At 60.0% G+C, this 26,396-nt stretch overlaps 2 protein-coding genes across 2 annotated transcripts in view; one reads left to right on the forward strand and one right to left on the reverse strand.

Annotated features, from left to right (window-relative positions):
- Window positions 1-24,370, forward strand: part of SYNDIG1 (synapse differentiation inducing 1) — a 65,056-nt gene extending 40,686 nt beyond the window's left edge. Inside the window, exons 3-4 of the mRNA XM_031434349.2 lie at window positions 11,117-11,254; window positions 23,234-24,370. Of these exons, the coding sequence (XP_031290209.1) occupies window positions 11,117-11,254; window positions 23,234-23,392 (297 nt within the window). The 3' untranslated portion in view covers window positions 23,393-24,370. The remainder of the gene's footprint in view (window positions 1-11,116; window positions 11,255-23,233) is intronic.
- The window catches only part of APMAP (adipocyte plasma membrane associated protein), a 78,338-nt gene continuing 71,905 nt past the window's right edge, over window positions 19,964-26,396 (reverse strand). Inside the window, exon 10 of the mRNA XM_064475944.1 lies at window positions 19,964-20,178. Coding sequence (XP_064332014.1) covers window positions 20,119-20,178 — 60 coding nt within the window. The 3' untranslated portion in view covers window positions 19,964-20,118. The remainder of the gene's footprint in view (window positions 20,179-26,396) is intronic.

A 26,396-nucleotide genomic window follows, 5' to 3' on the forward strand; every position in this document is an offset into this window, starting at 1 on the left:
CAGCCAAGACATGGAAACAACCTAAGTGCCCATCGACAGGTGACTCGATAAAGAAGCTGCGGTATATTTATACAATGGAATACTACTCAGCCATAAAAAAGAATGAAATAATACCATTTGCAGCAACATGGATGTTCCTGGAGAATGTCATTCTAAGTGAAGTCAGCCAGAAAGAGAAAGAAAAATACCACATGATAGCACTCATGTGTGGAATCTTAAAAACACAAAAAAAGGAAAAAGAGGACACTAATGAGCTCATCTACAAAACAGAAACAGACTCGCAGACACAGTAAACAATTTTATGGTTACCAGGGGAAAGGGGATGGGAAGGGATAAATTAGGGAATTTCAGATTTACAAATATTAGCCGCTATATATAAAAATAGATAAACAACAGATTTCTTCTGTAGAGCACAGGGAGCTACGTTCAATATCTTGTAACAACCTTTAATGAAAAAGAGTATGAAAATGAATACACGTCTGTATGTGCAGGACTGGGACATGGTGCTGTACCCCAGAAATTGACACATTGTAACTGACTGTACTTCAATTTAAAAAAATAGTAATAAAGCTACAACTTTCAAACCCTGTTTTAACTGCATCCTGTAAATCGGATGGATTGTGTCTTCATTTTCTAGTTAGCTCAGAATAGCTTCTAGCCTCGTTGTGATTTCTTTTTATACTAATGGGTTCTTCATAAAAGTGTTGTTTACCTTCCACACACTCGGGGACTTCCCACATTCTGCCTGTCGTTTACTCCCAGTTTAGCTTCACGTGGTTGAAGACGGAGTCTGTGTAATTCCTCTTCTCCGTGTGCTGAGATGCGAGGTGTGGCCTCACACGTCCTTGCTCTGGGGATGCACCTCGCGCCCGCGTGGGGGCACACGTGCTTGTCTCTGTGTGACGAGTCCGCTGAGCGTCTGTCGGGTCCCGCTGGCCGTGCCGTTCGCGCTTCCTGTTCTTACTGCTTGTCTGCCTGGCTGTCCCATCCGTTCTGTGTGGTTTTGCTTCACAAACGTTGGGCTCTGCTGCTCGGTGCATGTACATTTGTAATTATCGTATCTTGCTGAAGTGCCGACCGTCTTATCACGGTGAAATGCCCCTCCTGGTGGCTGATAATACGTCTCGCCTTCGGGTCTGTTTTGTGTGACGTTGGCGCTGCTACTCCAGCAGTCTTGTTATCACCGTTTGCATGAGGTATCTTTTCCCACCTTTTAGCGTAGAGTTTGTTTCTGTCTCAGAATTTAAAGCGTGCCCATGGATGGTTGACAGTTTTGTCCAGCCATTTCTCCGACTTGCCCACCTGCTGGCTGTGCCCCCAGAAGCCTCACAGGGTGTTGTCTGAAATGCTAGGTGCATTTTTCTGCAGACGCAAGATACGGACAAAGAATATGTTCAGATGTCCACAGATGGCTCGGGGTTAGGTTAAGAATTTCAATCGAATGAATTATCTTTCAATAATATGACCTACGTCCACATCTGGAAATTACATTTACCTTTACGAAATAAGTATTTTGAGGGCGTGCTAAACACTTAAAATTTCCAAAGACAAATCCAGGAATACGACGTGAAATATAAACATGACTGGAGTCGTAGCATGCCACCTACCATTTTACTTTTCTGTGTCAAGGAAGACTCTCATTTAAAAGTGGGCTTACGGCATGTTTCTGGCCCAATAAAAATCAACACCTTTATAGCGTCATCTTACATATGCCAGGAAAAGGCACTGGTGTGTGTAATTACAGCCAATCTGATTTGGAGAGACTCTGTAAGCTGAGAAACCCATCTGTCATAATAACACGAGGGGACCGTTTGTCGTATTTCTCCAAGACACTTTCCGGTAAGCAGAAGGGTGGGGGCATCACACCAAATCTGTGCGCTCGGGAAACAAAAGCCTCTGAACTTTCTCCAGCTCGCGCCTCTCAGCTCTCTTGGCTGTGGCTTCTGGGCCCCTGCTCAGACCTGGGGAGAGGAGAGAGCTGTTATCTGTGGCCACGTCCGCGAAGGGAGTCGTCACCAGAGGGCGAGAACCTTCCTCCTGTGAGGCTGCACGCATTGTGATGGAACCGGCTCCGTGCGCTTGCAGGGCGCTGGGAGCCAGACGCGCACACGGTGAAGGTGTCTCGGATGACAGTGAAAGGAAGGGCCCGGACCCGGGGAGCCCCTCCCAGGCCCGCTTTGGAGCAAATACCAGTAAACGTGATGCTAACCCAAACTGCGGTTCCATAAATCCTCCCCAGGCTTAGCTGAAGGTTCATCCGTTTCAAGCAAGTCACGTGAACAAAACCCAGCCCCAAAAGGACCCTTTGGAGACGCAGTTTCTGCTCGATGGTTCGTGAAACGGGTCTCCTCGTGGGCCTGCCGCTGACTTCCGTGTTCGGTGGCCTGCATGTGTGCGGAAGGCCCCGGAAGGCCCCCTAACCTTGGCCGGCGTGGACCACGATGCCCTCCCACTCGGTGCATCGTAACAAGAGCTCCAGTTTGTTAGAGGAAGCACCTCCTCTGAACTCAAGGCACTGGTGACGACGCCCGGCTTTGGGGCCTCGGGGAGCGTTGCCCTTGTGCCGTGGTTCTTGTACTTTCTGTCTGTCCTGCTGCAGGAAAACAATAGCAGAATAAACGCAAAAATCCAGGGTGAGCCCAATTTTATAAGAGCCGATACTTTCCATTTTTCCCCCTCGCAAACCATCTCACGATGTTTCTTTAAAACAGAAGGAAACTCACAGGCAGTTTGGGTGCATCTTGGGCTCCGAGAGGCAGAAGGAAGCTGATGGGCTGGGGACCGGCTCCCGAGCACTTGCGTGAAGCTTGACTTCTGTGACAAGAGGCATGAGGCTCGTGTGAGGATGTTCAGAGGGTCGAACCGATGGACAGTGAGAGAGACTCTGTCTGTTCGGAGGGAGAGCCGGCACCTCGCCCTGTGGTCCGGGCAGCGGGGCGTGGCCGGTGCGTGTCCTCACCTGCAGGAGACAGACACTGAGGAGGAAGAAAAAGACCTCGCCATCCAAAGTGCTGAGGGTCCCTGTCTGGGCTCACCTTCCATGAGTGGCTGTCCCTGCTCAGCAGGGGGAGGAAGAGGGGTGGTCCCACCTCGGCCGTCCCGGGGGTCGGGGCTGGCTGAGGGTTCCAGGAGGAAGGATGCTGGGAGCCGTGTCGTGTACCACGAGCCCATCACTGGGGCAGCAGGAGAACTGCCTCTTCCAGCCGGAACATCAGTCGCAGGAGGCTGTGCTTTCAGGGGTGATTTCTACAGGTCATCACCAGAGGAGGTAATGATGCGACTGACAAGGGCTTAGCTTCCAGCACATGCAAACAGCTCACACAGCTTAACACCAAAAAAGCAAACCACCCACTCCAAAAAGGGCAGAAGACCCAAACAAGCAGTTCTCCAGTGAAGACATACAAATGATCAATAGGCACATGAAAAAATGCTCAGTATCACTAATTATCAGAGAAATGCAAATCAAAACTACTATGAGGTATCACCTCACACCAGTCAGAATGGCCGTCATTCAAAAATCCACAAATGACAAATGCTGGAAAGGCTGTGGAGAAAAGGGAACCCTCCTGCACTGCTGGTGGGAATGCAGTTTGGTGCAGCCACTGTGGAAAACAGTATGGAGATTCCTCAAAAGACTAGAAATAGACTTACCATATGAACCAGGAATCCTGCTCCTGGGCATATACCCAGAAGGAACCCTACTTCAGGATGACATCTGCACTCCAATGTTCATAGCAGCACTATTTACAACAGCCAAGACATGGAAACAGCCTAAATGTCCATCAACAGCTGACTGGATAAAGATGTGGTATATTTATACAATGGAATACTACTCAGCCATAAAAACCGACAACACAATGCCATTTGCAGCAACATGGATGCTCCTGCAGAATGTCATTCTACGTGAAGTAAGCCAGAAGGAGAAAGAAAAATATTATATGAGATCACTCATATGTGGAATCTAAAAAAATGACACAAATGAATTTATTTACAAAACAGAAATACACTCACAGACATAGAAAACAAACTTACGGTTACCAGGGAGGGGAAGGGGGGGAGGGGTAAATTGGGAGTTTGAGATTTGCAGATACTGACTGGTCTATATAAAGTAGATAAGCAAGGTTCTACTGTACAGAGCAGGGAACTATATTCCATACCTTGTAGTGACGGATAACGGAAAGAGACGTGTGTGAGCACGTATGGCAGAACTACTCTGCTGTGCCCCGGGCCTTGACACAACATTGTGAACTGACTCTCCTGCGATTAGAAAAGAAAGAGAGAAAGAAACCTCAAGTTTGGGAAGGTGAGAGGCACCAGGGGATCCGTGGAGGTCTGTGCCGTCATCAAACGCGCAGAATACGTGAAGTCAGGGGACCGGCCTCGGGGCCGAAAGAAGTATATTTAGAAACAGAACATGTCGCTGGAATCGTAACCTCCCCTCAGAGGCCCCACAGAGGTCCACGCTGCCAACCACAGCTGCAAAGAGGCGGTGTGTCAGGGAGGCCGGGGTGGAGGCCGGGGTGAGATGGGGTGGGCCGCCTGGGCCTTGAGGTCGATTCCCAGAGGACGGCGTCCTCCCAGCAAACCATCCAGCGCTCTCCGGCCGGGCAGGGCGGAGTCTGGAGGCGTGTCCGTCAGCAGATTGTATGGGATTTTCCTCTCATGTTCTTCTTGAAAGTCGGGGTGAAATTAAGCCTTTATAGGCTTGTCCATTAGTGTCTCCTCTTCCAGTGCTTCTGGTTTTGTCCCTTTTGAAATACCGTCAGGCAGCAGATCACCCACCCAAAGAGGGTTCAGTAAAGTGCAGCCCCGTGGGCGCCCGTGAGCCGTGCCCTGCCCACCCTGCCCCGTCCCCAGCACCTGGGCCTCCCCGTCCCGGTGCCCTGCCCGCCCCCCCAACCCCTGCCCCGTCCCCAGCACCCAGGCCTCCCCGTCCAGTGCCCTGCCCGCCCCCCCCAACCCCCGCCCCATACCCAGCACCTGGGCCTCCCCGTCCCGGTGCCCTGCCCGCCCCCCCAACCCCTGCCCCGTCCCCAGCACCTGGGCCTCCCCGCCCCGTCCCCGCCCCGTCCCCAGCACCCGGGCCTCCCAGTCCCGGGCGGTTGCACCGCAGCTGGTGTTGCGCCTGGATGCTCCTCCTCCCCGTCAGCATCCAGGACTCCGTGCTGAGGCCGTGGTTTCTGTGTCGTGTGTGTTTACTTGCGTATTTTCCATTGTGTTGGACACGGGCGTCTGAGGTTGAGTTTCCCAGGAGCGGACAGTGTTGTGAGGGTTCATGACATGTGATTTACTGGGAAATGCTCCCTGGGGGACCGGCCAGTCAGTGGGGGAGCAGGACGGGAGAGGCGTCCAGGAAGGAGAGGGCTCCGAGCCAGCGCAGAGGGGCCCCAGCCTGGCCGCGGGGGCCTGGAGCGTGGCCGGCGTCCCCGGCCTGAGGGCCGCTCCTCCCCCGGGCTGCGCTCAGTGGGTTTTAGCGTCCAGGGTGAAGGGCAGAGCGGGAGCTCCTGGCTCCGTCCGCAGGCTCAGCCAGAGTGGGCGCCTGGCTGGCTTTGAGCTGATCGGTTTACCAGTGAACAGATAACGCTCCCAGGGGAGCCCTCCCAGGTCAGCATCCTGCTCTTTTTAGTGGAAATGAGGCCAAACTCTACGTGAGCACCCAAGAGCCTGGAGATATTCCTCCTGAGCATTTTATGGACCTTGACTCTGTTTAATGAGGTGGTTTAGAAAGTCACCCACGTCAAGTGCGCAGGGCCGACGTGGGAGCCGGCCTCCGGGGACACGGCGCCCGGTGGCTCCTGGCCTCCCAGGGGGGCCTCCTGGCACGAGTGAAGTTGCCCCCAAGCAGCGTTCAGCAGTGTGTGGACACACAGGAGCGGACTGTGTTTTTCCCAAACCACGAAAACAAAGACAGACTCCAAATAAGGAATAAGGAGAAGGCAGGACATGAGGGACTCGCCACTGGCATTTCAGTCAAAACAGAGAGGCCCCAAGGTCGTTTTAACCGGGTAGGTCTGCTCTGTGACAGCCGGGCCGGGAGAGACACAGCGATGGGGCCGACACCCCCTTGGCCGGGGCCCGCCTCCGCGATGACCGTGTCCCCCGGCTCTTTTATGAAAGGCAGTGGTGCAGAGGCCGTGCTGCAAACCAGCCAGGCCAAAACTGCTGGGGGCAGCGTTGTCCTCACAGGCCTGCAGGTGACGTCACGTTAGAACCCCCAGCCCACGATCTTCACCAAATCCAGCTATCCTTTTCTCTTCTTTAAGTAGAAGTGTAGTTGACTTACAGCATTACAGGAGTTCCAGGTGTACGCATAGTGATTCGGTATTTTTATACAGAATGAAACGATGACCACAGTGAGTTTTGCCACCTGTCGCCAAAGTCATTACGATACTCCCGACTGCATCTGCCGCGCTGTCCACGGCACCCCTGTGATTTGTTTTACAACAAGAGTTTTGTGCCTTCTAGGCAGCAAGTAAGTAGCAGGCAGACGCTGGGGTCACTCCTGACACAGGATGGGGGAGACCCCCCAGTGACTCCTCAGCCCGAAGTCTCTCCTGAGCCCGTGGCCACTGTGTGGGCGGGTCCTGGGTGTCTGCATGTCTGCCAGCCCCCAGCAAGGCCGACACTGGGCCCCGAGACCGCACCCCGAGCAGGGAGGACAGAGCGCCCCGCTGACCAGAGGCCCGGGCGGCTTCCAATCCGCTTCCCCTCGGCCTGACTGGGAACATTTTCTGTCTCTGGAGCTGGACTGCCCCTTGCAGCTCTGGGTGCCGGAGAACCGCCCTCCTTCTTCCAAGCACGGCCCCCGGCCCTCACAGCCTGGCCCCCTCCCCAGGCCCTGCTCCTCCTGGAGGGACAGCAACTGGCTCTGCTCACTTCCTGGCCCTTCTGGGTCTCCCAGGGGATGAGCGGAGACGTGGCCTCACGCAGAGGCGATCTGCCCGCGTGGGGCACACGGGGACGCCCTGCCCCCGTTCCAGATGCTTCACCGTGGGGTCTCGGCTCTGAGGCCGGCCAGCTCTGCCCGCACCTGGGCCATCTGGAGGCACCTGCCTCTCTCCAGCCAGGCTCTGCCCTCATCTCTCACGCTGCCCGTGGGGGAAGACGTTGGCCTGAGACCCTCTAAACGTGTCTTCTTCGTCTAAGCGTGTCTGGCGTCCCATCCAGGTGCACGGAGGAAGCGGGCGGAGTCCTGGCCCCATGGCGGCTGGAGCCTCAGCGGCGTCCTGGCCTCGGGCCGTGGTCTGGAGGAAGGCGTGAGCTCCTGTCGGGGCACCGCCCTGTCCTTTGTCAGCAGGTCGGCCGCCGTGTCCCAGCTGGACCGGTGCCCACGTCACGGCCCCATCTGGAGCCCACCTGGCGGGCAGGACGTCAGCATCTGGAGACGGGAAGCCAGGGAAGGATGGCGTGGGCTCGGAGACGAGCTTGGAAGGAGCAGGGGGGAGACCGCTGGCCGAGCGTCTCTTTCAGAAGGTTCGCGGCACATAAACGTGCTCACTTGAACAGGTGGCAGCAGTGAGCCCACTGGTCACTCAGCTCCTCAGGGACGTTGAGTCACCCAGCCCAGCACGCAGCAAAGCGCGGTTCCCTGAGGCGGCACGAGTGCGCAGCTCAGCCCGACACCCTGGGGTGTCGCCACGCCCTCGGTGCTGCCCGCGTGGGCTCAGGCCCGGGGGGACTCTCCGTGCCGTCAGCACACGAGCTGTGTGCCTGCTGCGTGCTGCCCCGGGTGCCGGGCGCCGAGCCCGGGAGGCGGAGCGTGGCTGAAGAGCCAGGGCCGGCGTCTTGGCTGGGCTGTTTCAGTCGCTCTGTGGGCGGTGGTGGCGCCCTGGCCGACGCAGGCGTGGGCACTGTGGGTGGAGGGCGCTGGCCTTGACCCCCAGTGTCCTGGTGGGTCTGTCTGCATCGCGGGGCTCAGCTGCCATGCTGGGTTCCGGTCCTGCTCCGCCAGCGGCTCACTGGGCCCGTGATGCAGCGTCTCCCAGCCAGTCCCAGGGAAGCCAGGACGGGGCTGGAGAGCCCCCACCAGTCAGCACGTCTGCGCCTTCGTGAAAAGTGTCGTTACCAAATCACCCTGCTCGCTGTAGAAAAATCTGAAACTCACAAATGCAAGGAAAAAAATCACTGAGAAGCCTGCCATGCAGAAGCGTCTTAATGTCCGGCATTCTGGAGGAAGCGTGAGCTCTTCCACTTCCTGCCCCGGCTTGTACCTCGGCTGTTACAAGCGTCCTTCCGGGGCGATAAGCGGCCCTTGCACCATCGGGTTCCGTGGCCACACAGACTCCCTCGCACACTCCTCTCTGACTGCGCTGCTGGAAGCTCTGCCGTCAGGAGCACTCTGCAGGCTGTGCGCCTGCAAGGGGACCCCTCGCAGGAAGCCCCAGGTCCGCGTCCATCCTGGTCTCTGGGCCCCCCTCCGCCTCGGGGCCTCACGGAGGTGCTCCCCAGAATCAGCGAGCGGAGGAGGCCGGGGACAAGAGGGAGTTGGGGCCAGAAGAGCTGGAGGGCTGGTGACGCCTGGAGAGAGGGCAGGTGACAAGGTCGACCCCGCAGCCCTGCAGCCTCGCTGAGGGCCTCCCGCCTGGCGCCCGGTTATTCTGTCAGGTCTTCCCGAGGAAGAGACCCCGGGGACGAGAGCCAGCTGTCCGGGGGGGCGGTCGTGGCCCTGGGGGCGAGCAGCCCTGCCCCGCTCTGCCCCTCGTAGGGCCTGTTCCTCCAGCTGTGAACTGTAAACGCCTCTGGACCGCGTGCCTCCGCCCTGCGGACGTCCTCACCCGCTGACCCACGAAGGGGGAAGACGTGGAGCCGAGCTGGCTTCAGCTGCCCTGTAATTTATCTGAAATTTTAAAATCTGTTTTAATCAAAATTGACTCGTTATCTTGATGCCCCGTGGCCACAGCTTTGCCATTTACAGATGTGGTTCCCTTCCACCACTAAATAAAACCTGCGAAGATCTGGGGACAGCCTTTGCCTCCCAGGCGTGGTGGTGTCCCTTGACGCCCGGCCATCCCTGCGTGGTCTGTGGCCACCGCTCACACCACACTGCTCTTTGGCCGGGACACTTGCCACTGACCACTCTGGCCACCGGCCTCCCCGTGGCCACCGTGACACAGACAAGTCAGGGAGCCGTCGTCAGGTTCCCAGGCTGGGGTGGGATGTGGGGTGCAGAGAGGACGTCCCGTCTCTGGACAAGAAGCACCTGAGGCCATGGGGCTGGCGTGCAGCTGGACTCGGTGTCCAGACCCAGCACCCACGTGGCAAGGGGTCCGGAGCCCAGGACCCGCAAGGGGTGTGTGAGTGTGTGTGTCTGTGTGTGTGTCTCTTTGTGTATCTGTGTGTGTCTTGTGTGTGTGTTAGTGTCTGTGTCTGTGTGTGTGTGTCTGTGTGTGTCTGTTGTGTCTGTGTGTCTGTGTGTGTGTCTATGTGTGTATCTCTTTGTGTATCTGTGTGTGTCTGTGTGTGTGTCTGTGTATGTGTGTGTCTGTGTGTTTGTGTCTGTGTGTGTGTCTGTGTGTGTGTGTCCGTGTCTGTGTGCGTGTCTGTGTATGTGTGTCTGTGTGTGTGTGTGTGTCTGTGTCTGTGTGTCTGTGTGTGTCTGTGTGTGTCCATCTGTGTCTGTGTGTGTATGTCTGTGTATCTGTGTGTGTCTGTGTGTGTGCGTGTGTGTCTGTCTGTGTGTCTGTGTGCGTGTCTGTGTATGTGTGTCTGTGTGTCTATCTGTGTGTGTGTGTGTGTGTCTGTGTCTGTCTGTGTGTCTGTGTGCGTGTGGAGGGCGGTCAGGTGCTCTCTGGACAGACAGGGCGTCACCGCTTCCATCCGGGGTCCCTGGAGAAGGTCGCTGTCTGTGATTGAGTGAACCCCTTCGAATTTGCCTGTTTTCACTCAAACAACCAGACAGAAACAGTCCATCTGGAAGCTTCTGCCGCAGGCTGATTAGAGGCTCCAATTGGCAGTTTTATGTGCATTTAATTAACCAAAACAGGAGGGACTCCAGGTCACAGTCACCTTGGGGCTTCCTCTGTCGTGTGTGTGGGGGAGGGGGCCGGGGCGCTGCGGGGGCGGTCCTGGCGGGGCAAGCATCCTCCCAGGTGTTACCATCACACTGGCCCCCCGGGGGGGGGGTGCCTGGCCCCTCAGGTGACTGCCTCGCCCTGAGGCTGCCTGGGCAGATGCCGCCCAGTGTCCCCGAGCGTCCCCGACGCCCCCAGCCCCAGCAGGAGGCCCCACATGTGACCACCTCGGGGCCAGCAGAGGGAGGCAGGAAGCTAGTGACCTTCTTTCAGGAAGAAATGCTCCTTTTCTTTTTAGAAACGAAATCTGGAGAAAAGTCTGACTCCAGATACAGTGCTGGGTACAGTCAGCACAGACAGAGTGGCCCTGGTTTTCGGGGGGTCAGCGTGAGCGCGGTGCTGAGGAGGGGGGTCAGAAGCACCCGTCAGGGAGATGTGCCCCCCACCAGGGGCATCGGGGGCGCCCGGAGCGGCCGTGCTTTCAGGACAGAAGCCGCGAGCGTCCTGTCCAGGGGCTGGGGTCCCTCTGTGGGAAGTGTGCCCGGGGGCCCGGGGGCCCGGGGCCTCCTGACTGTGGGCGTCACCTGAGCTGCTTCTTAAAACTCCCTGTGCCGGGTCCCCCACCTGCCAGCAGGCTCTGTGCAGGCCTGTGCGGGGCCCCCGAGCGCGTGACCTGGTCACAGGGCCGCCTCAGCTCCAGGGAGGAGCCGGACACCCGGGCTTGAGACCAGGCCCAGCGACACCTGAGCTCAGGTCGGGGTCTAAGGCAGGAGGGGGCTCAGAGCAGCTCCCGACCCCGACAGCGGCCCCGCCTTGTCCCCGGAACCCGTCTGCCGTCCTGGAACGGAGAGGAGGTGCGCGTGCCCCCCGCCCCGCTCCGAGGGGTGAACCTTCACCCCTCTGTCCCGCCCTCCGTCCCAGAAATCTGAGGGTCTGTGGTTTTTCCCCTGAGCGGCCCAGAAACCGGCCCTTGGGGTGCGTCCCCTCCTGTTCCTGTAAGAGCTTCCGTGCCAGGAGGGACTGCCCCGCGCCCGCTGACTCCCGTGTCGGGCGCAGCGTAGAGGGACCCCCGCTCACCCCGTTCTCCTGCCCGTCTCTCCCCGCAGAGCGACTACTCCAGTGACACGGAGAGCGAGGACAACTTCCTCATGATGCCCCCGCGGGACCACCTGGGCCTCAGCGTCTTCTCCATGCTCTGCTGTTTCTGGCCCCTGGGCATCGCGGCCTTCTACCTGTCTCATGAGGTGAGGCCCCTGCCATGCCCCGCACGCGGCCAGCGCGCCCGGCTGGCAGCCGCCTAGGGGCGGGGGGACCAGGTGGGAAGGCGTCAGCCGGGCCCGAGCCGATGCTGCGGTGGCGCCAGTGGGGTGGCTGGGAGCCGGACGCGCCGAGCGGGGCCGGGGATGGGAGACTAGCTGAGCACGGAGAGCAGAGGGGTGTCTGCTTCGTGAAAGGCTCGCCCACATACCTCAGATGCCGGTTAGCCCACCTGTCTGAGCTCATCCCAGGTCCACGCTCCGCTGGAGGAAACGGCCTGTCCCCGTGGGTCATCGAGCATGCGGTCCAGTGCGAGGGCCTCCGACGGGACCAGTGTCCAGCCCTTTCCAGGCAGACACCCACCTGTGTCTTCGCGGAGCCCAGGTTGTGAAACATTTCCTCCAGCACGTGGGAAGTGTTCATCCAGAAAGAACCTGCGTTCCCCAACCGCGGTACCCCAGCCAGACCAGAGGGAGGCAGCCCCTCGTTGGCCCCTTCGCTCGCCGTGTGCTCAGGGCACCCGGACGCCCCAGCCCTCGGGCTCCCGCTCTGGCCCTGGGCCCGGGCTGCTCACAGAACAGACCCCTGGCCTCTCGCCGCTCCCTGCACTTTTCTGTACTGACTGGATTTTGTCTAGTGAGTGGAGGGACCCTTAGTGTTTTCCTTTGTCACCACCCCCCTATCCTGACCCCAGGAGGACCCGCTAGCGGTGCCTCTGTGCAGGGACAGTGAGAGACCCCAGACACACTTCCAGGGGACGTGGCGGGCCGCTGCCCGTTGCTGCTCTGGGGTCCCAGCTCTGGAGGGTGGACGGATGGGGGTGGGGGCTGGGGGCTGAGAGGTGGGTCCACATCGAGCTCTGGCCTGGAGGGTCGATCTGAGCTTCTTTTTTGTGTGTTCGCCTCATCCCACGAGGGTCAGAGACCCCTCCGCTGGAGGACACGGGCCGCGGCACACGACTCGGGTCTGTCAGGGGCCTGGGTGGCTGCGAGTGGAGCGGGCTCAGTGGACGTGGGGGCTGCGTGCGCGGGGGCCTGGGGCACACGGCGTGGAGGCCCGAGGGTGGCGTCTGCCCACGGCTCATTTGACTCTGGCAACACCGATCGTTTGAGCCAGCTCCCGGTGCGAGTGGGCTTTATGAATGGTTACAGAGGGGAACGTGCTGTGTGTGATCTTGGTGGAGCCACCAGGAACCCATGCTCCAAGCGGCACTGAGGCTAAAAGAACCCAGGTTGCTAAGTGGTGGCCATGAGCCGGTCCAGCTGCCCTCTGTGTCTTGTTTAATCTTTGCAGTGAGACTGAAAGGCTGGGATTTATTGCACCCATTTAATGGATAAGAACACTGAAGTTTCAAGGGATTGAATAACGCACAGAAATCAGAGAGGCAGCAGGGCGCACGACGCAAATACCGACATTTCTAACCCTTAAAATCAAATTTCCTGCAGTTTAGCTGACTTTCCCCTGCAAACAAAAATAGAAGCACAGAACTCACTTCTAAACCCACCGTCTCCCCCACTGTTTGGAGCGAGTTACAGTGAAGGAGAGGTGCCTTCCAGGCGGGACTGGGCGCTTACGTGGGAGCTTCACTCAGCCCCGTGTGGCAGGGCGGGCTGGAGCTGGAGCTGGAGGACCCTCCACCCTGAGACCCTGGGTCCGGAGGCCTGAGGGCTCCGTGTGCTGCGTCTGCTGCAGACATCTGCATTTGAGCATCTATAATGTCTTGATTTCATTTCATTTCATAAAATGTTTCTTTCCTTTACCAACTGCACCATTAGAACAATAGTTAAATGAGAAAAGGGAATTAAGGATCAGATTATAAGTTTTACAAATAGCGCCAGCAACTGGGAGCTGGATGAATTGGGGGAAAGAGACTCTCCGTATGGCCCTGAAGTCTGGAGAGCTCGAGTCCAAGAGCCGTAACCGCGCCCTCGAAGTCCATCCACCCACCGATGCTGGCTGAGCACCTGCTGTGCGCCAGGCCCTGCTCCAGGCGCAGGACCGAGCAGCGCAGAGCCCCTCGTCACAGGGTGCCTGGCGGCGACTAGCTATGAAGGAGGAAATTCAAGCTGGAAACGGACATGAGTTCACATCTTAAACGAGGTCACAGAGGGGCTGCTGAGTGCACAGCATTTCAAGATAAAACTACAGGCCAGCGATGAGGATCTTGGGAGGAAGAGCTTTCGGGCTGAGGGCAGCCAGTGCAAAGGCCCTGGGGTGGGGACACGTGGGGTGCAGAAGAGAGAACGACCAGGTGACCCTGACTGTGTACATCTCCTCCCCAGGCCCCACGTGCAGATGGCCCGTGGGTTCCTCCGCTCACTGGTGCAGTGGCTCCCATGGTCTGCAGGATGGCCAGAGCCCCCCAGCCTGGACCCCTGCTCCCTACAGCCCCATGAGCCACCCCCACAGCACCGGCCCGCCCCCACCACCTCCCAGGGTCCTCCCTTGGCCCACCTGCCTTGCCGGCCCCCTCGCTATATGGAGCTCCTTGTGGGGGCTCTGTGACCCCAGTACTTGCAGTGGTGTCCTCAGAGAACCCTGTGGGCCTTTGTGCTGTTTCACTCCTCGGTGCCCATCTCACACGAGTGGGGCCCAGCTCTGGGCACAAGGCGCCCAGGGAATCGGGCCAGACCTGCCTTCCTTCAGCATCCGACGTGATCCAGGAGGGGAGGACCCTGCGACTCAGGATTTCTGAATGAAATGCAAGGACGCCGGGCACCAGCTGTCCTGTCGTCACAGGTCCCCATGAGCACACTTTGTCCACGTCCCTCTGTCTGTGCTGGCAGCTTCGTGAGCCCTGATTCAGTGACAAGGAAATACTGCCGGAGCACGGGAACCATGGCCGTGCCCACCTGGCCTGCTCCTGGGTCCGCCGAGCCGACCTCCCCCCTCCGGGTGGTCTCTTCTCACAGGCAGCTTTGCTGGCGACACCGGGCACGGGACACCCCCACGTCGTCTCTAAAACAGGCACCCGCGTTCACCCCCCAAGGAATGTCCTTCCAGCTCAGAGAACATGCACTGTCCTGTCCAGAGGGCAGGTGCCCAGACGCCTGAGAGGCAGGAGAATCATCTGGAACTTCTGTGATCAGGGTTCAGCGAGCTCCTCAGGTTTCACCAGCCTCTGACTGAAGCTGAGCGCTTCTCCCAACTGTGACCGCGGGCAGCGCCTCTGCTGAGCCTCCGTCCCCCGTGGGAAGCGCGGCCGCTTCTCATTACGGGGCCGTTGAGCGTGCTGTCTCGAGATACCGTTCACGCTCACGTCTGCTCGGGGAACCCACGCTCCAGCACGAGGGGCCGGCTGGAGCCGTTAACAGAGCGTCACGCGTAACGTGATCACGAGTGGCTTTTTAACGTCTTCACGGCTCTATTTCAGTAGATTTGGTTCCTGTTGTAACTCTCTGTATTTCAGCTTATGAACCTAAAAACACTGTCCTGAGCAAGTCCATCGGTTCCACCAGCTCTCAAAGGGGTCCAGGCACCAAAAGATGAGGGGTCCTCTGGGGGTGTGACCAGGCCCCCGTCCCCCCCGGCGCGGTCCCACCGGCTCTGGGTCCCCCCACCCCCGGGCCGCTCCACGCGCCCTTCCCAGCTCCGCGCGGGGATTTGACAAAGGAGAACCCCCGGCTCCCTGTCCGACGGGACTAAGGGGGCATCGCAGGCTCACGGCCGCCCCGGCTGACTGTCCCACCTCCCTTCCCTGCAGGGAGGGGCCTGCCCTCTGCACTGTCGGCCCCGAGGTCCTGGGGGAGCCCCGGGGGTGGTCCCGCAGCGTGGCTGCCGGTCAGGACGCCGGGCTCACGGGCACCAGCGGCTCCGCCTGTCTGTCCTTCTCTTGCCAGAGTCATTTCTGGCCCACAAATTACACTCCTACCAGCCCCTTACTCCACCAGCCCGCAAAGCCGGGGAGGAAAAGACCTCATCTCCGCAGCAGTCTCATTACCTTCATATCTTACTCTCATCTACTGAAGCTGGAAAAAAAGACGCTCCGAGGCAAAGCGCCCCTTCCCGCTGTGCGTTCGCCCGCGTCCTCCACGCAGTAGAGCTGATGGCCAGCCCACGCGCTGCAGGCGCTGCCGCGACCTTTCCTCTTTCCGGAAGAGTCTCCTCGTTTTCCTTGGCTCTTTTTTCACACCGTGCATGTTGTGCACCAGTCCCCATGGCCGAGGGCGGGGCGTCTTCGAGAATTAGTGTTTCCTCAACTGAAACAGCAGCGACAACCGTCAGACGCCGTGGAGGACGAGGCGCAGCCCCCGCGAAGCCCGGGCCCCGTAGCCGGAGGCTCCGGCCTGGGCGCCGGGCCGGCAGGTCTCACCCCGGACAGGACCGTCTCAGCCCGCGACTCAGGACTGCTCGGGGTCCGCTGCGGAGGTGGCCTCGGGCTTAGCGCTGGGCCAGCTTTGCTGGGGGATGATGGCACGGTACCAGTGAATCACTTCCGCCGGAACAACGAGCAGGTCTGTGCTCAGCACCGGCATCTCGTCTGTGCTGCTGGAACCTCGGCTGAACTCACTGCGACCGGGCCCCCAGGACCCCTCAGGAGGGTGGGTGGGAAGGACCCGGACTGGGTGGGGCCCCTCAGAGCCAGCCCCCCCGGCCCCCCAAGCTCCACGGTCACCGTCGGAGCTCAGGCTGTTTCCTCAGGGCTGCCGCTGGGGGGACGGGAGGCAGCAGGTCCCTGCACGGGCACCGTCAGTGTGTCCTTGTCCCTCAGCACCTGGGAGGTGTGAGAGACACAGGCAGAGGAGGCCTGTCTGTACTGACCCGCAGGGGGGCCCCCCCGAGAGGAGCTGTCTGCCAGGGTGGGAAGCACTTTTATTTTGCTTATTCTTAACTCACCTAAAGGCTTGCTGTCAGTGCAGAGCAAGAGCAGTGACATGTAACAGTGCTTACCAGCGCTCGGTGACACAGGAATACGTGCAAGTGGCAGCAGGGTTGGGGGCACAGGGACCTTCCGTCACGAGGTACCTGGACCTCTCTTGAGACGGCGTGGGGCTGTTCAAAAGTAGACTTAGATGACTGAGATACAGACTTCAAAAGGAAGTGTATGTATAAAGGCGCTCTGGTGTATTTATACAGTGGAATACTACTCAGCCATAAAAAAAGAATGAAACAATGCCATTTGTAGCAGCATGGATGGACCTGGAGATGGTCATTCTAAGTAAAGTCAGCCAGACAGAGAAAGACAAATGCCATGTGATATCACTCAGATGTGGAATCTAAAAGAAAAAGAAAAAGAAAAGAAAAATGATCTTATTTACAAAACAGAAAGACTCACAGACATACAGAACAAACTTATGGTTACCAGTGGGTAGAGGGGGTGGGATGGGATAAACTCAGAATTCAAGATTTGCACCTCATGGGTCAAAGAAGACACAAGGGAAATTTTTCAATATTCTGAACTAAGAGAATGAAAATAAAACATCAAAATTTGTGGGGTGTCATTAAAACAGTGCTGAGAGGGAAACTTGTAGCATTAAATGCAAATATTAGAAAAGAAGAAAGATCTAAAAGTCATAACCCAAGCGGCCGCCCTACGAAACCGGAGAAACAAGAGTAAGTTAAAGCACACAGAACGAAGAGGATCATTAGCATTAGAGAAGAAACCGGCTAACACTGAGAGCAGGAGAGCAGTAGAGAAGCCATCAAAATGAGAAGCCACCTCTTTGAAAAGAGGAATCAATAAAATTTGAAAAGATCCATGAAACTAATAAAACTCTAAAAAATAAAAATAAACAAACAAAGCTCCAGCCAGGCTAGCCAGCGGGCGAGGGAGCGGACCCTCCTGTCCCAGGAGGGAGAGGCCGCATCTGCGGAGGCTTCACGGGGGAGAGCTCTGTGCCGGAGCCCAGCACCTCGGGGAAGTGGGCCGGCTCCTTGAGAGCCAGCTGCCAGCCCTCGCGAGGACCTCGGCTCACAGAATCGCTGTCTCCGTGCGACGACGTTCCCCTCCTCGGCCGCGTGTCGGAATCACCTGCGCCCGTGAGCGGCTGGCACTCGGGCCCCCCTCGTAGGTGTCTTTCTGTGACAGGCAGGGTCCGCGTGGGGCCGGGGTGCTCGGTGTCTCCACGTTCTGACGTCCTTTGAGGAAGACCGAGTTTCCTGCTCTAGGAGCCTTTCTCCTGGCCGGCCTGTCGACAGCTGGAAGCATGAGGGGTCCCCAGCCCCAGTGCCCGGAGCTGACGGTGGCTTCTACCTCCAGCCTTGGAAGTGGGAAACCATCCTTCTCAACAGCAAGACGCTTTGCTCCCAGAGTGGAAAGGGACCTTCGTGGGCCTGTGTTTGATGCACGGGGTGAAGAACCTAACGCAGGGGCCCAGCTGGGGAGGACCCCCCCCGACAGTGTGAACTTGGATGTCCGACAAAGTGCTCATGGCCACCGCACACGGAGATCCTCGGGGCTGGAGAGCAGAGGCAGTGACAAAAAATTAAGGAGTTGGTACTCTCGGCTGTGGCAGTATCTTTAGATCTTAGATTCATGGAGTGGGTGTAAGCGTGGATGTTAAACCATTTTCGCTCGTTTGTGCTTATGGCACTCAGAGGAGAGGCGAGTGGTCCCAGCTGGGAACCGGGGAACTGAGTGAGGGCGGCCCGCTCGCGTGTTCCAGCTCCCGGGCCATGCCTAGCTGCTCAGCGCCTTCCATGTGTAAAACTTCCTTGGAAGGAAAAGGAGAGGAGCAGCCCCAGCTGCCAGGGGCACATGGAGAGCTCTGGGGGGCGGCCAGAGCCCGTGGTCAGTCAGGTGACCCTCTTTGGAAGCCGTGAACCTGGAGTCTGGACGGGGCAAAGCGTCTTCTGTGTGGAGCCCAGGTGGCTCTGCCTCCTGGCGGTGTGTTGGTGGGGGGCCCTCGGTGGGGGTCACCCCCCTCAAGGCCCATCGACTTATAGCTGAGGGAACCGAAGACGTCCACAGGAAGGTCGTGGTCAGTGGACTAAGGACACAGGGAGCTGCGTGCACCTGGGAGGGTGTCTGTTTCAGGAAGGCCCTTGTAGAGGACGATGCTCCCCTCTGGGCACTGGTCTCCAAGAATCCAAGGTATCAGAGCTTTCAGATGTCCCACCCCAACCGACGGAGGACACCGGGGTGTGCACGGCAGGGATGGGGGACACTGGCCACAGCCAAGTTTGCCATCCTCCAAGGGACGCACCTGGCACCTCACCCACCCTCATTCCACCTGCCTCACCTCTGTGTGGCCCTTCCCTCATCTGAAGGCTGATCCCAGCCTTTTCCAAGAATCCGGAAGTGAAAACCAGTCTCAACTCCGCGGGCTCTGGCCCCCAGAGCCCGGGCAGGAGGGGCCGTGGTCGTCCCACACGGAATCTAAGCTCTAGACCCTGAAGGCAGGGTGCGGTGGGCACCCGGAGAGGGGGCCACTGCCCTGCACATCGCGACCCCGGGTCCAGCGCTCACACCACCAGGGAAGACCCCCAAGGTGGGTGGAGCCCCAAGGTGGGTGGAGCCCCAGCGGTGACACAGTGACTGCCCGAGGCCATGTGACCAAGGCGTGCCTCCCTGTTCGCCCGGGAGAGCCGAGACATCAGGGTGTTCCAAACAGGTATGGAAATCTTGAAACAACAGAGAGACAAAGAGATGGGTCCAGAGGAGGAGGGAAGAAGGAAGGGAAATGAGGCCACGGGGAAGAGATCCAGCAGTCCTGTCCATCACCCAGCTCCACAGAGTCCACGCCGTGCACGTGAGCCCTCGGAACTCACCATCCGGGCCCTTCTGGCCATTTATAAAGCACTGAGGCACCAAAATCGAGAGTGACTCAGAGCCCAGCACAATCCCAGCAAAGAGAAATGAACATAATGCAGGATTTGCCGAACCATTTTCCAGCCTGTTTCCGGGGGGCAGGCGAGGTGAGGCACAGGCAGCTTCCAGGAGCTGAGATGGTGTTGGTCGCTGCGTCCCCACCGTGCACACCAGGACCTTGCTGAGCAGGCGGGACATCCACGGTCACCCGGAGTCAGAAGCTGACCCCAAGCCCAGCGCTACGCAGGCCAGCCGCCTGAACGCCTCACTCTCCGTGTCCCATTTCACTCATCTGGTGGTGGGACATGTCCTCCCTTCCATATAGAGAAGGACAGTGACTCAGTGATAAAGACAGATTTTTATTGCTCACGTGCAAAGGAAGGTGGTGGAGGACCAGGAAGCATGGGAGAAGGGGCTCATAGCCGTGCACCCCCGGGGCACGCAGTGAAAACCAGCAGGCCCCCCGCAGCGGGATCATGCTGGCGATCACCATGTCCATGGCGGGGGGTGGGGGGGGCACTCACCCACTGCCAGGGGGGAACATGCAGCGATGTCTTGTAAACATCAGCATCTGTCTCCCTGCTTCCCGCCTAGACATCTGCCCACGAGAAACGACCCCACGTGGGCACAGAGGAGCGTCTGCAAGATCGTTCACAACAGTCACTCGTCACGGCCCCAAACAAACAACCTAGGAGAGCCAGAGTTGATCTCAGGGACCCTGAGGGCAGAGGGCGGTTTACCGGCCTGTCAGCTTGGTCCAAGCAGCCTTGGAACCCCGTCGGGGGCTCCTGAGATGTCGGCTCCCAGAAGCCCTGGTGCTGGTCCTTCAGGACCTGTTTACCTTCCACAGGCACCTTGGCCGCTGCCCCCTCGGGCCACCCACGCTCCTGTGTTGCACCCACCCCGAGTTACGGGGTCTCCTGGCCAGAAGGGAGGTGGTTCTGAACAGCCAGCTGCAGGGGTGTCAGTACCCGACCAGTGGGATTCAGGGAAGAAGCTGTGAAGAGCGACAAAGCGTAACACTCCGTGAAGACGTGCAGGGCAACGATGCAGGTCTCAGGGGCGGTCGCAGGGCCCAGGGTCATCCTCAGGCGACGTAGATTAAAGGCTGCCCGCGGAGACCCGGGAGGAGGTGCGGCGTAGGTGGCGACCAGCAGACACCTGGGGAAATCAGGACAGTCTCAGAATTTCCTGGCAGTGGGCCCAGGTCAGGTTGAAGCCAGGACTTGGCGTCGGCCCACGGCCCAGCCGCAGGGCAGGGGCGTCGACAGTGGGGCGTCTGGAGCCGAGCCCTCCCTGGGGGTGAAGGCCACGCGGGTGGGGGCCCAGCAGAGGCTCCCCGCGCCTGCAGACACAGCAGCCTCGTGGTCTCACCCAGAAGACAGCGCTGTCCCCACGTCCCGGGACTCTCAGCCTCAACCTCGCGTGCTGTTCTTGAACGAATTTACCAAAACATTTATGTTCAAGCAAAGGAGATGTTTTGTGTCATAGGCGAGGAGCGTGGTCGGTTCATTAAGCGTGTTTTGGACGGAACCTGAGCCACCACCCGCGGTACCAGGTCAGCCTGGGGGTCTGGACATGGCAGTGGGGGTGGGTCCCATCTGCAAATGGGCAAGCTGTGAAAATGGCAGGAAAAGCCCTTCCGCGTGCCCCCAAGCCTCCCTGGGTAAGTGATACGCAGACCTTGTCCTGAGGGGCCAGGGCGCTCTCAGGGACCCTTCAAACAGCTGTCCTGACGTTAACCCCGCATCGCCTGGCTCTCTAATCCCAGCTGGCCACGTTGACGGCTCCGAAGCCCAGGACCCAGCCTTCCCGTAAGAGCTTAGATTTCTGGTACTTTCACCAACCAGGCCCCTGTCCCTGGGGAGCCCATCAGGCCGTGGACGTGCAGCTGAGACACGCCGTGGTCAGTGCTGGGCTGCAGGCTCTGGGGCCCGGGGCCCTTTTCCCCGCAGGGCAGGGAAGGGGAAATCGATGAGTTGGGATGAAAATGCTGTGAGCAGCGGTGGAGAAGTCCCCTAGAGGCAGAGAAGTGCGGAGAAGCCCACCGCACCCCGCCTCACCTGCGCCCACCTGACAGGGAACCCGCATCTCCCTCCCGCCTTCCCCCTCGGGCTCCGAGGCCGCGGTTTCCCTGACCCGGGAGAGGAGCGTCTCTGGCTTTGCAGACGGCCCCCGTCTGCTCGTCTGATCTCGGAGAGTCCTCTCGAATTATCTCCATGTGAGAGTGAGTGCTTTCAACTGCGTTTTCTGCCAGCTCCTGCCCCTCCCCAGAGACGCCCTCCGCCCCGGCCTCCCTGCCAACACCATGCACGGCTTGGCCTGTTCTGTACTTCACGGGCTAGAACCTGGCAGAACCCTGTGTCCAGCTCCTTCTGGCCCACGCTGAGTTCCTGAGATGCATTTCACCGCGTGTCGGGGACCGTTGTCATGTGTCCTGTCACTGTTGGTGGACTTGGGCTGGCTTCGCGGTCAGGGCTGGGATGGTCACGGACCACCCGTCAGCGTCCTTGGGGACCAAACACGGAACTGCCGTGGGGAGGTTTGCGGGGAGTGGGACACGTCTGTCGCGAGCGTGAGTCTCCCAGGCAGGGATGAGAGTTCACGCTCCCACCAGGTCTGCGGGAGAGCTGGGATTTCCCGCGTTCTCCCAACACTTGGCGTGGAATCTCTCTTCCCTTTGGGCCCTTCTGGGGTCGGCGAGCAGCATGTTCTCGGTGGGGAGGATGCCGGCACCACGCCCCCCGCGCCGCTTCCATGAAGGGCCCCCAGAAGCCGGTCCTGAGAGGCCAGGAGGCCAGGCTGCTGTCCTGGGGGGACTCGGTGGACCGGAGGCCAGCAGGGCCGCGAGGAAGGAGCCGGCAGGTCCTGGCAGGGATGCTGTGAGCAGGTTCCCGCTTCAGCTCCCAACTCCGGACCCTCGGACCCCGTGGGAGGTTGGCATCTCATTCTGGATTGAGGTCGCACAGCGGTGGGGGGTGGACATCAGCAGAGGACAGTGAGCCCACGTCTGGAGGCAGGGCGGGGGCCTGGATTCAGCGCCGGGCGCCCGCGGGTCAGGCTGCCGAGGGCGGCCCTCAGGGAGCCTGTCCCGCCTGGGCTGGGGCCCAGCAGGTGCCAGCCTGTAACAGCCGAGCCGTGGCTCCCAGCTACCATGCGTCACAACCAACGTGCGCGAAGCCAGACGCGGTGGGTCAGTGCTCAGCCCTACGGGGGCTGGGTGCCCAGGCCCGGCCTCCTCCCCCTGTGGCTTGCGTGGCTCCACGGGCGGGCCCAGGCTAGGCTGCAGGGAGGGGTCCCCTACAGAGCAGGAGGCAGGTCCGGGGAATTGCGTGAGGGGCCCTGCAGAGTCTGGGGGCCACCAGATATGGCGACGGCAGCCGAGACGGAGTGAGTCACCATTGTCCTTGTTCTCTGCCCGCCCCCTCACATCCAAGCCCAAAATCGGGGGAGGAGGACTGAACGTCCCTCGAGGCCCAGAGTCAGAGAAAAGGGAAGGGAGCCAGGAGCCGAGCCGACATGAGTCCAGATCTCACCGGGTCAGGGTCAGGGCCACGGAGGGCAGAAAGTAGCTCCTGGTGACCCTGAGTCTGACCCTCTGCAACCTCGCTGTTTTTCAGTTTGAGTAAAAATGTAGAAACACACCAAGGATGCACGGAAGTGGGGTCCAGTGAGAGTCCAGGGTCTGCAGGTGGGTCCTGAGGGACTGGCCCCACCTTTGCCCTGACGAGCAGTCCCCCCAGCCACCGGGGGTCAGACCTCCTCGGCGTCACATGGGGCTCCCGGGGTCCTGCCCTGGTGGCCTCCACCCTCGTCTGCCACAGGAGCTGTTTCACAATGGTGGCCCCCCCCCATGATGTCACAGCTGGATCACGTGACAGTCCTCACAGTCCGGCATCTCCTGTGTCGAGGGGGCTGGTGGAGGGGCTCCACTATAGCAACCCCAGCCCCCCTGCAGGTGCTCAGCTGGACGACTGCTGGCCGCGGGTATCTCCCAGGGCCCCAATTTTTTTCTTTTAAGCTTTGACTGCCTCCCAGGGTTGGGGGGTGGGGGTGGGCAGGGGTCAGCGACAGCCCGAGTCCTCCCTTCCCTACCGTCTGCTGGGAGCACGCAGCCTCTCGGCAAGTCCTCTCTGGGGTCCGCTAGGGTCAAGGCTCCTGTGCCGGGCTTGCTCACCATGACCCCCGTTCTCTCCTCCCCCCTCCAACTCTGCAGACCAACAAGGCAGTGGCCAAGGGGGACTTCCACCAGGCAAGCACCAGCTCCCGGCGGGCCCTGTTCCTGGCCGTGCTCTCCATCACCATCGGGACCGGCATCTACGTGGGCGTGGCCGTGGCCCTCATCGCCTACCTCTCCAAGAACAACCACCTGTGAGCCTCCCCGGGCGCCCGGAGGAGCCTGGCCAGCGGGTGCAGGCGCGGAGCCGGCAAGGGTGGACCCGGGCAGCCTGTGGGTCTGTGTGGTGTCCGTCATCACCAAGGATACTTGGAGCCCTGGGACCTCTGCCCACGCAGCCTCTGTTTCCACCCTTCCACGTCCTTCTCAGAGCCGTGTAGTGCTCAGACGGATGGGCACTGCCGACCCTCCCAAGCGGAAACTCCAAAGACCCTGACCGCGAGGCAGCCTCCGGACGGATTCTGGGGGATCGGCGAGTGCGCGGCGGCCAGCGCCTGGAACGCCGTCACATTAGCAATATTCAGACTGGAAGGTGTGTTTATTCCCACAGAATGTGGTGCAGTAGGCAAGGGGCTGGGGGCATGTGCTGGTCCACCTGCGGCCTGGGCCGTTTCCCCTGGCAGCCCCAGCCCACGCACCTTCCCCGCAAGAAGGAAACGGGGCACCCCCGGCCGTCACCGGTCTTCAGACAGCTCCAGCCCTGAGAATGCAAAGCCAGGACAGCGGGGACCTGCCCCCAGGCCCCAAGCGTGTCTCCCTCCACACTGTCCCCACCCTGGGAATGTCGGGCCTCCTCCAGAACGTGTCCACACTCAGCAGCCCCCACGCAGCAATATGCAATCCGTGGCCTCGTAGGTCGGGGGCTGGGGGACAGGCCAGCCCCTCCCCAGGCCCCTCCCGGGGGGGGCCAGGTTTGCTCCAGGACCTCCAGGCAAAGGAGCCGCGGACGCCCCTCAGCATAAGGACACGGGCCGCTTGAACCACCCGCCCTGACACCTCGGTGACAACAGTGGCACTGGTGGTCGCACACGGGACACGAACCTTCTCCGTCGACTAAGCCAACAGCTATTTCCTTGTCCTTTTTTTAAGTGCAGCTGCTGCTTCTACCGCTTATGTTATCAGACCAGCGCTGAGAAGGACGTGATCACAGACATTTTAATACCATTTCACTGCTGTTTCACGAGTGTTCCTTATTTAACAAGTATTATCTTTTAGCTTCTTTGCTTACGGCTTTTCTTTCTGACCAGTATCAGCCCCTGAGTCTCACGTTTCCCTTGTCGGTAAAGCAGGTGCAGAGCCCCCAGGACTCGGCGGCCGGAGCAGGTGTCGGGTGCCCGCAGGTGGGCGTCCCAGGGCTCCCAGCAGCCACGCGGACGAACAGCATTATCCTAACCCCTCGGGGGACGCAGAGGCCGCCTCCCTGTGGTGCCACCCAAGCACTTACAGAATCCCTGCCTCCCAGCCCCGAAGCTGTCTGGTTGGTCAGGGATGCAGCCTGGCAATTCCAGAGCACAGCGACAGTCAGGGGCGGCCATCCCAGAGTGAGGGCTCAGGCTGACTGCCCGCCCCCACTGTGTCTCCCCCTCTCTGCCCCACACACTTCTAATATCCTGAAAATTGTTAGCACGGCCGTCCCGGGTCAAATCTGAGACCCACCTGGCATCAGCGTCTGCTGGACGCTCTAGCAGCACCCCGAGCGGGGTACACGGAAGAAACCCGAACCCCGGGGAGTCGGAGCAACCTGGGGGAGAGCGAGGGTGCGGGACCAGACCCCCGGGCTTGCGGCCAGGGCGAGCTGTGTGGTCCTGGGGAGGTGCGCGCGCTTCTCTGGACCTCGTCTCCCAGAGACGGGCGGAGCGAGGCCCGCCCCCAGGGCTGCTGGTGAACGGAGGGCGCTGGAGGGCGCAGGCCGCTGCCGGCATGCGGGGGATGGGTGGCCAAGGTCTCTCAGGTCCTGGGAGTCCGTCCGTGGCTCGTCAGCGTCCTGTCTTATCAGCCCAGTCTCTCGGGTTTACTCAGCGAGAGTCAGTGTGTGAGATGACGTCCTCGTATTTATCCTGAAATGTCCATTTTTAGTTCAAGAGGTGCCCAAACTGGCCTATCCTTGGTCTGACTGAGAAGCAGAATCCAGCCGGTGTGTTCTCTCCCCCACCTCCGCCACCGCCACGGGCCTACCCTTCCCCTCTGTGCTGCTGCCGGACCCCCTCCTGCCTTCCCTGGGCCCCCGTCTTCCCTGTGGAAACCCTCCCTGCAAAACGCTCCGCCCTCCCTGGACCGTCTGAACTCCGCCAAGCCTCCCCAGGACCAGGACGGCAGCCATGCCCAGGGCCTAGTGGTCGTGAGTGTGCGAGGGTCAGGCCAAGCCTGTCACAGAACACCTGACGGGCCATGTGGCCTGCAGCTCCCAGCCCTGCGAGCGGCTCAGCCTTGTGGTGGGGGGTGGGCACATGGCGTAGTGTAAGCCCCACAGCATCACTGCAGCCACCACAGACGGGGCACCATCTCAACAGAATCCGCCCCAGGCCCTGGGACCGCGCTGTCCCCCAGAGACCCTGGCCCGGTGGGGGCAGGGCAGGTGGTCAGAGTTGAGGTTCAGAGACAGCAACCTGCCTGATGCTCCCAAGGGCAGCAGCAGGGCGAGGGCAGACCCACCAGCACTCCCCCAGGCCACACAGCGCCCCGGGACCCCCTCTTGGCCCCCGTGGGCACCGCCTTCCACTCTGCGCCCTCCCCACTTTCTGTAAAGACTCTTTCCACGGCAGAGACCCAGTGCAGGAAATTCTCCCAAAGTCGCACTCCCGGGAGACAGCGAAGTCAGGCTGTAGCCTGGACGTCAGGCCCTTGGCCCTACCCCTTCCCCAGCAGGGCCGCGCCGTGGTTACAAAGTCGGGAGTCACGTGTTGGTGGGCCAGGGCTCCCAGGGACCTGAGAGGACTTTGGCTTGTTTTCAGGCACGTCCTTGCCAGAGGGTGCCAGGTGGGGGGCAGGGGAGTGGGGAGGGTTAGGGGCCTGGGGCGGCCCTATGGAGACATCCTCTTGGCAAAGGCGGTGTCTGGTTCCCCAACAGCCCACCCCTCCCACGTCCTTGGACAAGCCCGCGGCTGCCTGCCTCCGGCCTCGAGGCCCCTCCACGCCCTGCTTCCCTGGGCCTCCTGGCTTCACAGGTGTCCTACATCACCAGGTGTCCCGCTGGCCCAGACGG

This window comes from Camelus dromedarius, chromosome 18 (genome assembly GCF_036321535.1).
Source record: "Camelus dromedarius isolate mCamDro1 chromosome 18, mCamDro1.pat, whole genome shotgun sequence".
NCBI classification, from domain to species: Eukaryota; Metazoa; Chordata; class Mammalia; order Artiodactyla; family Camelidae; genus Camelus; species Camelus dromedarius.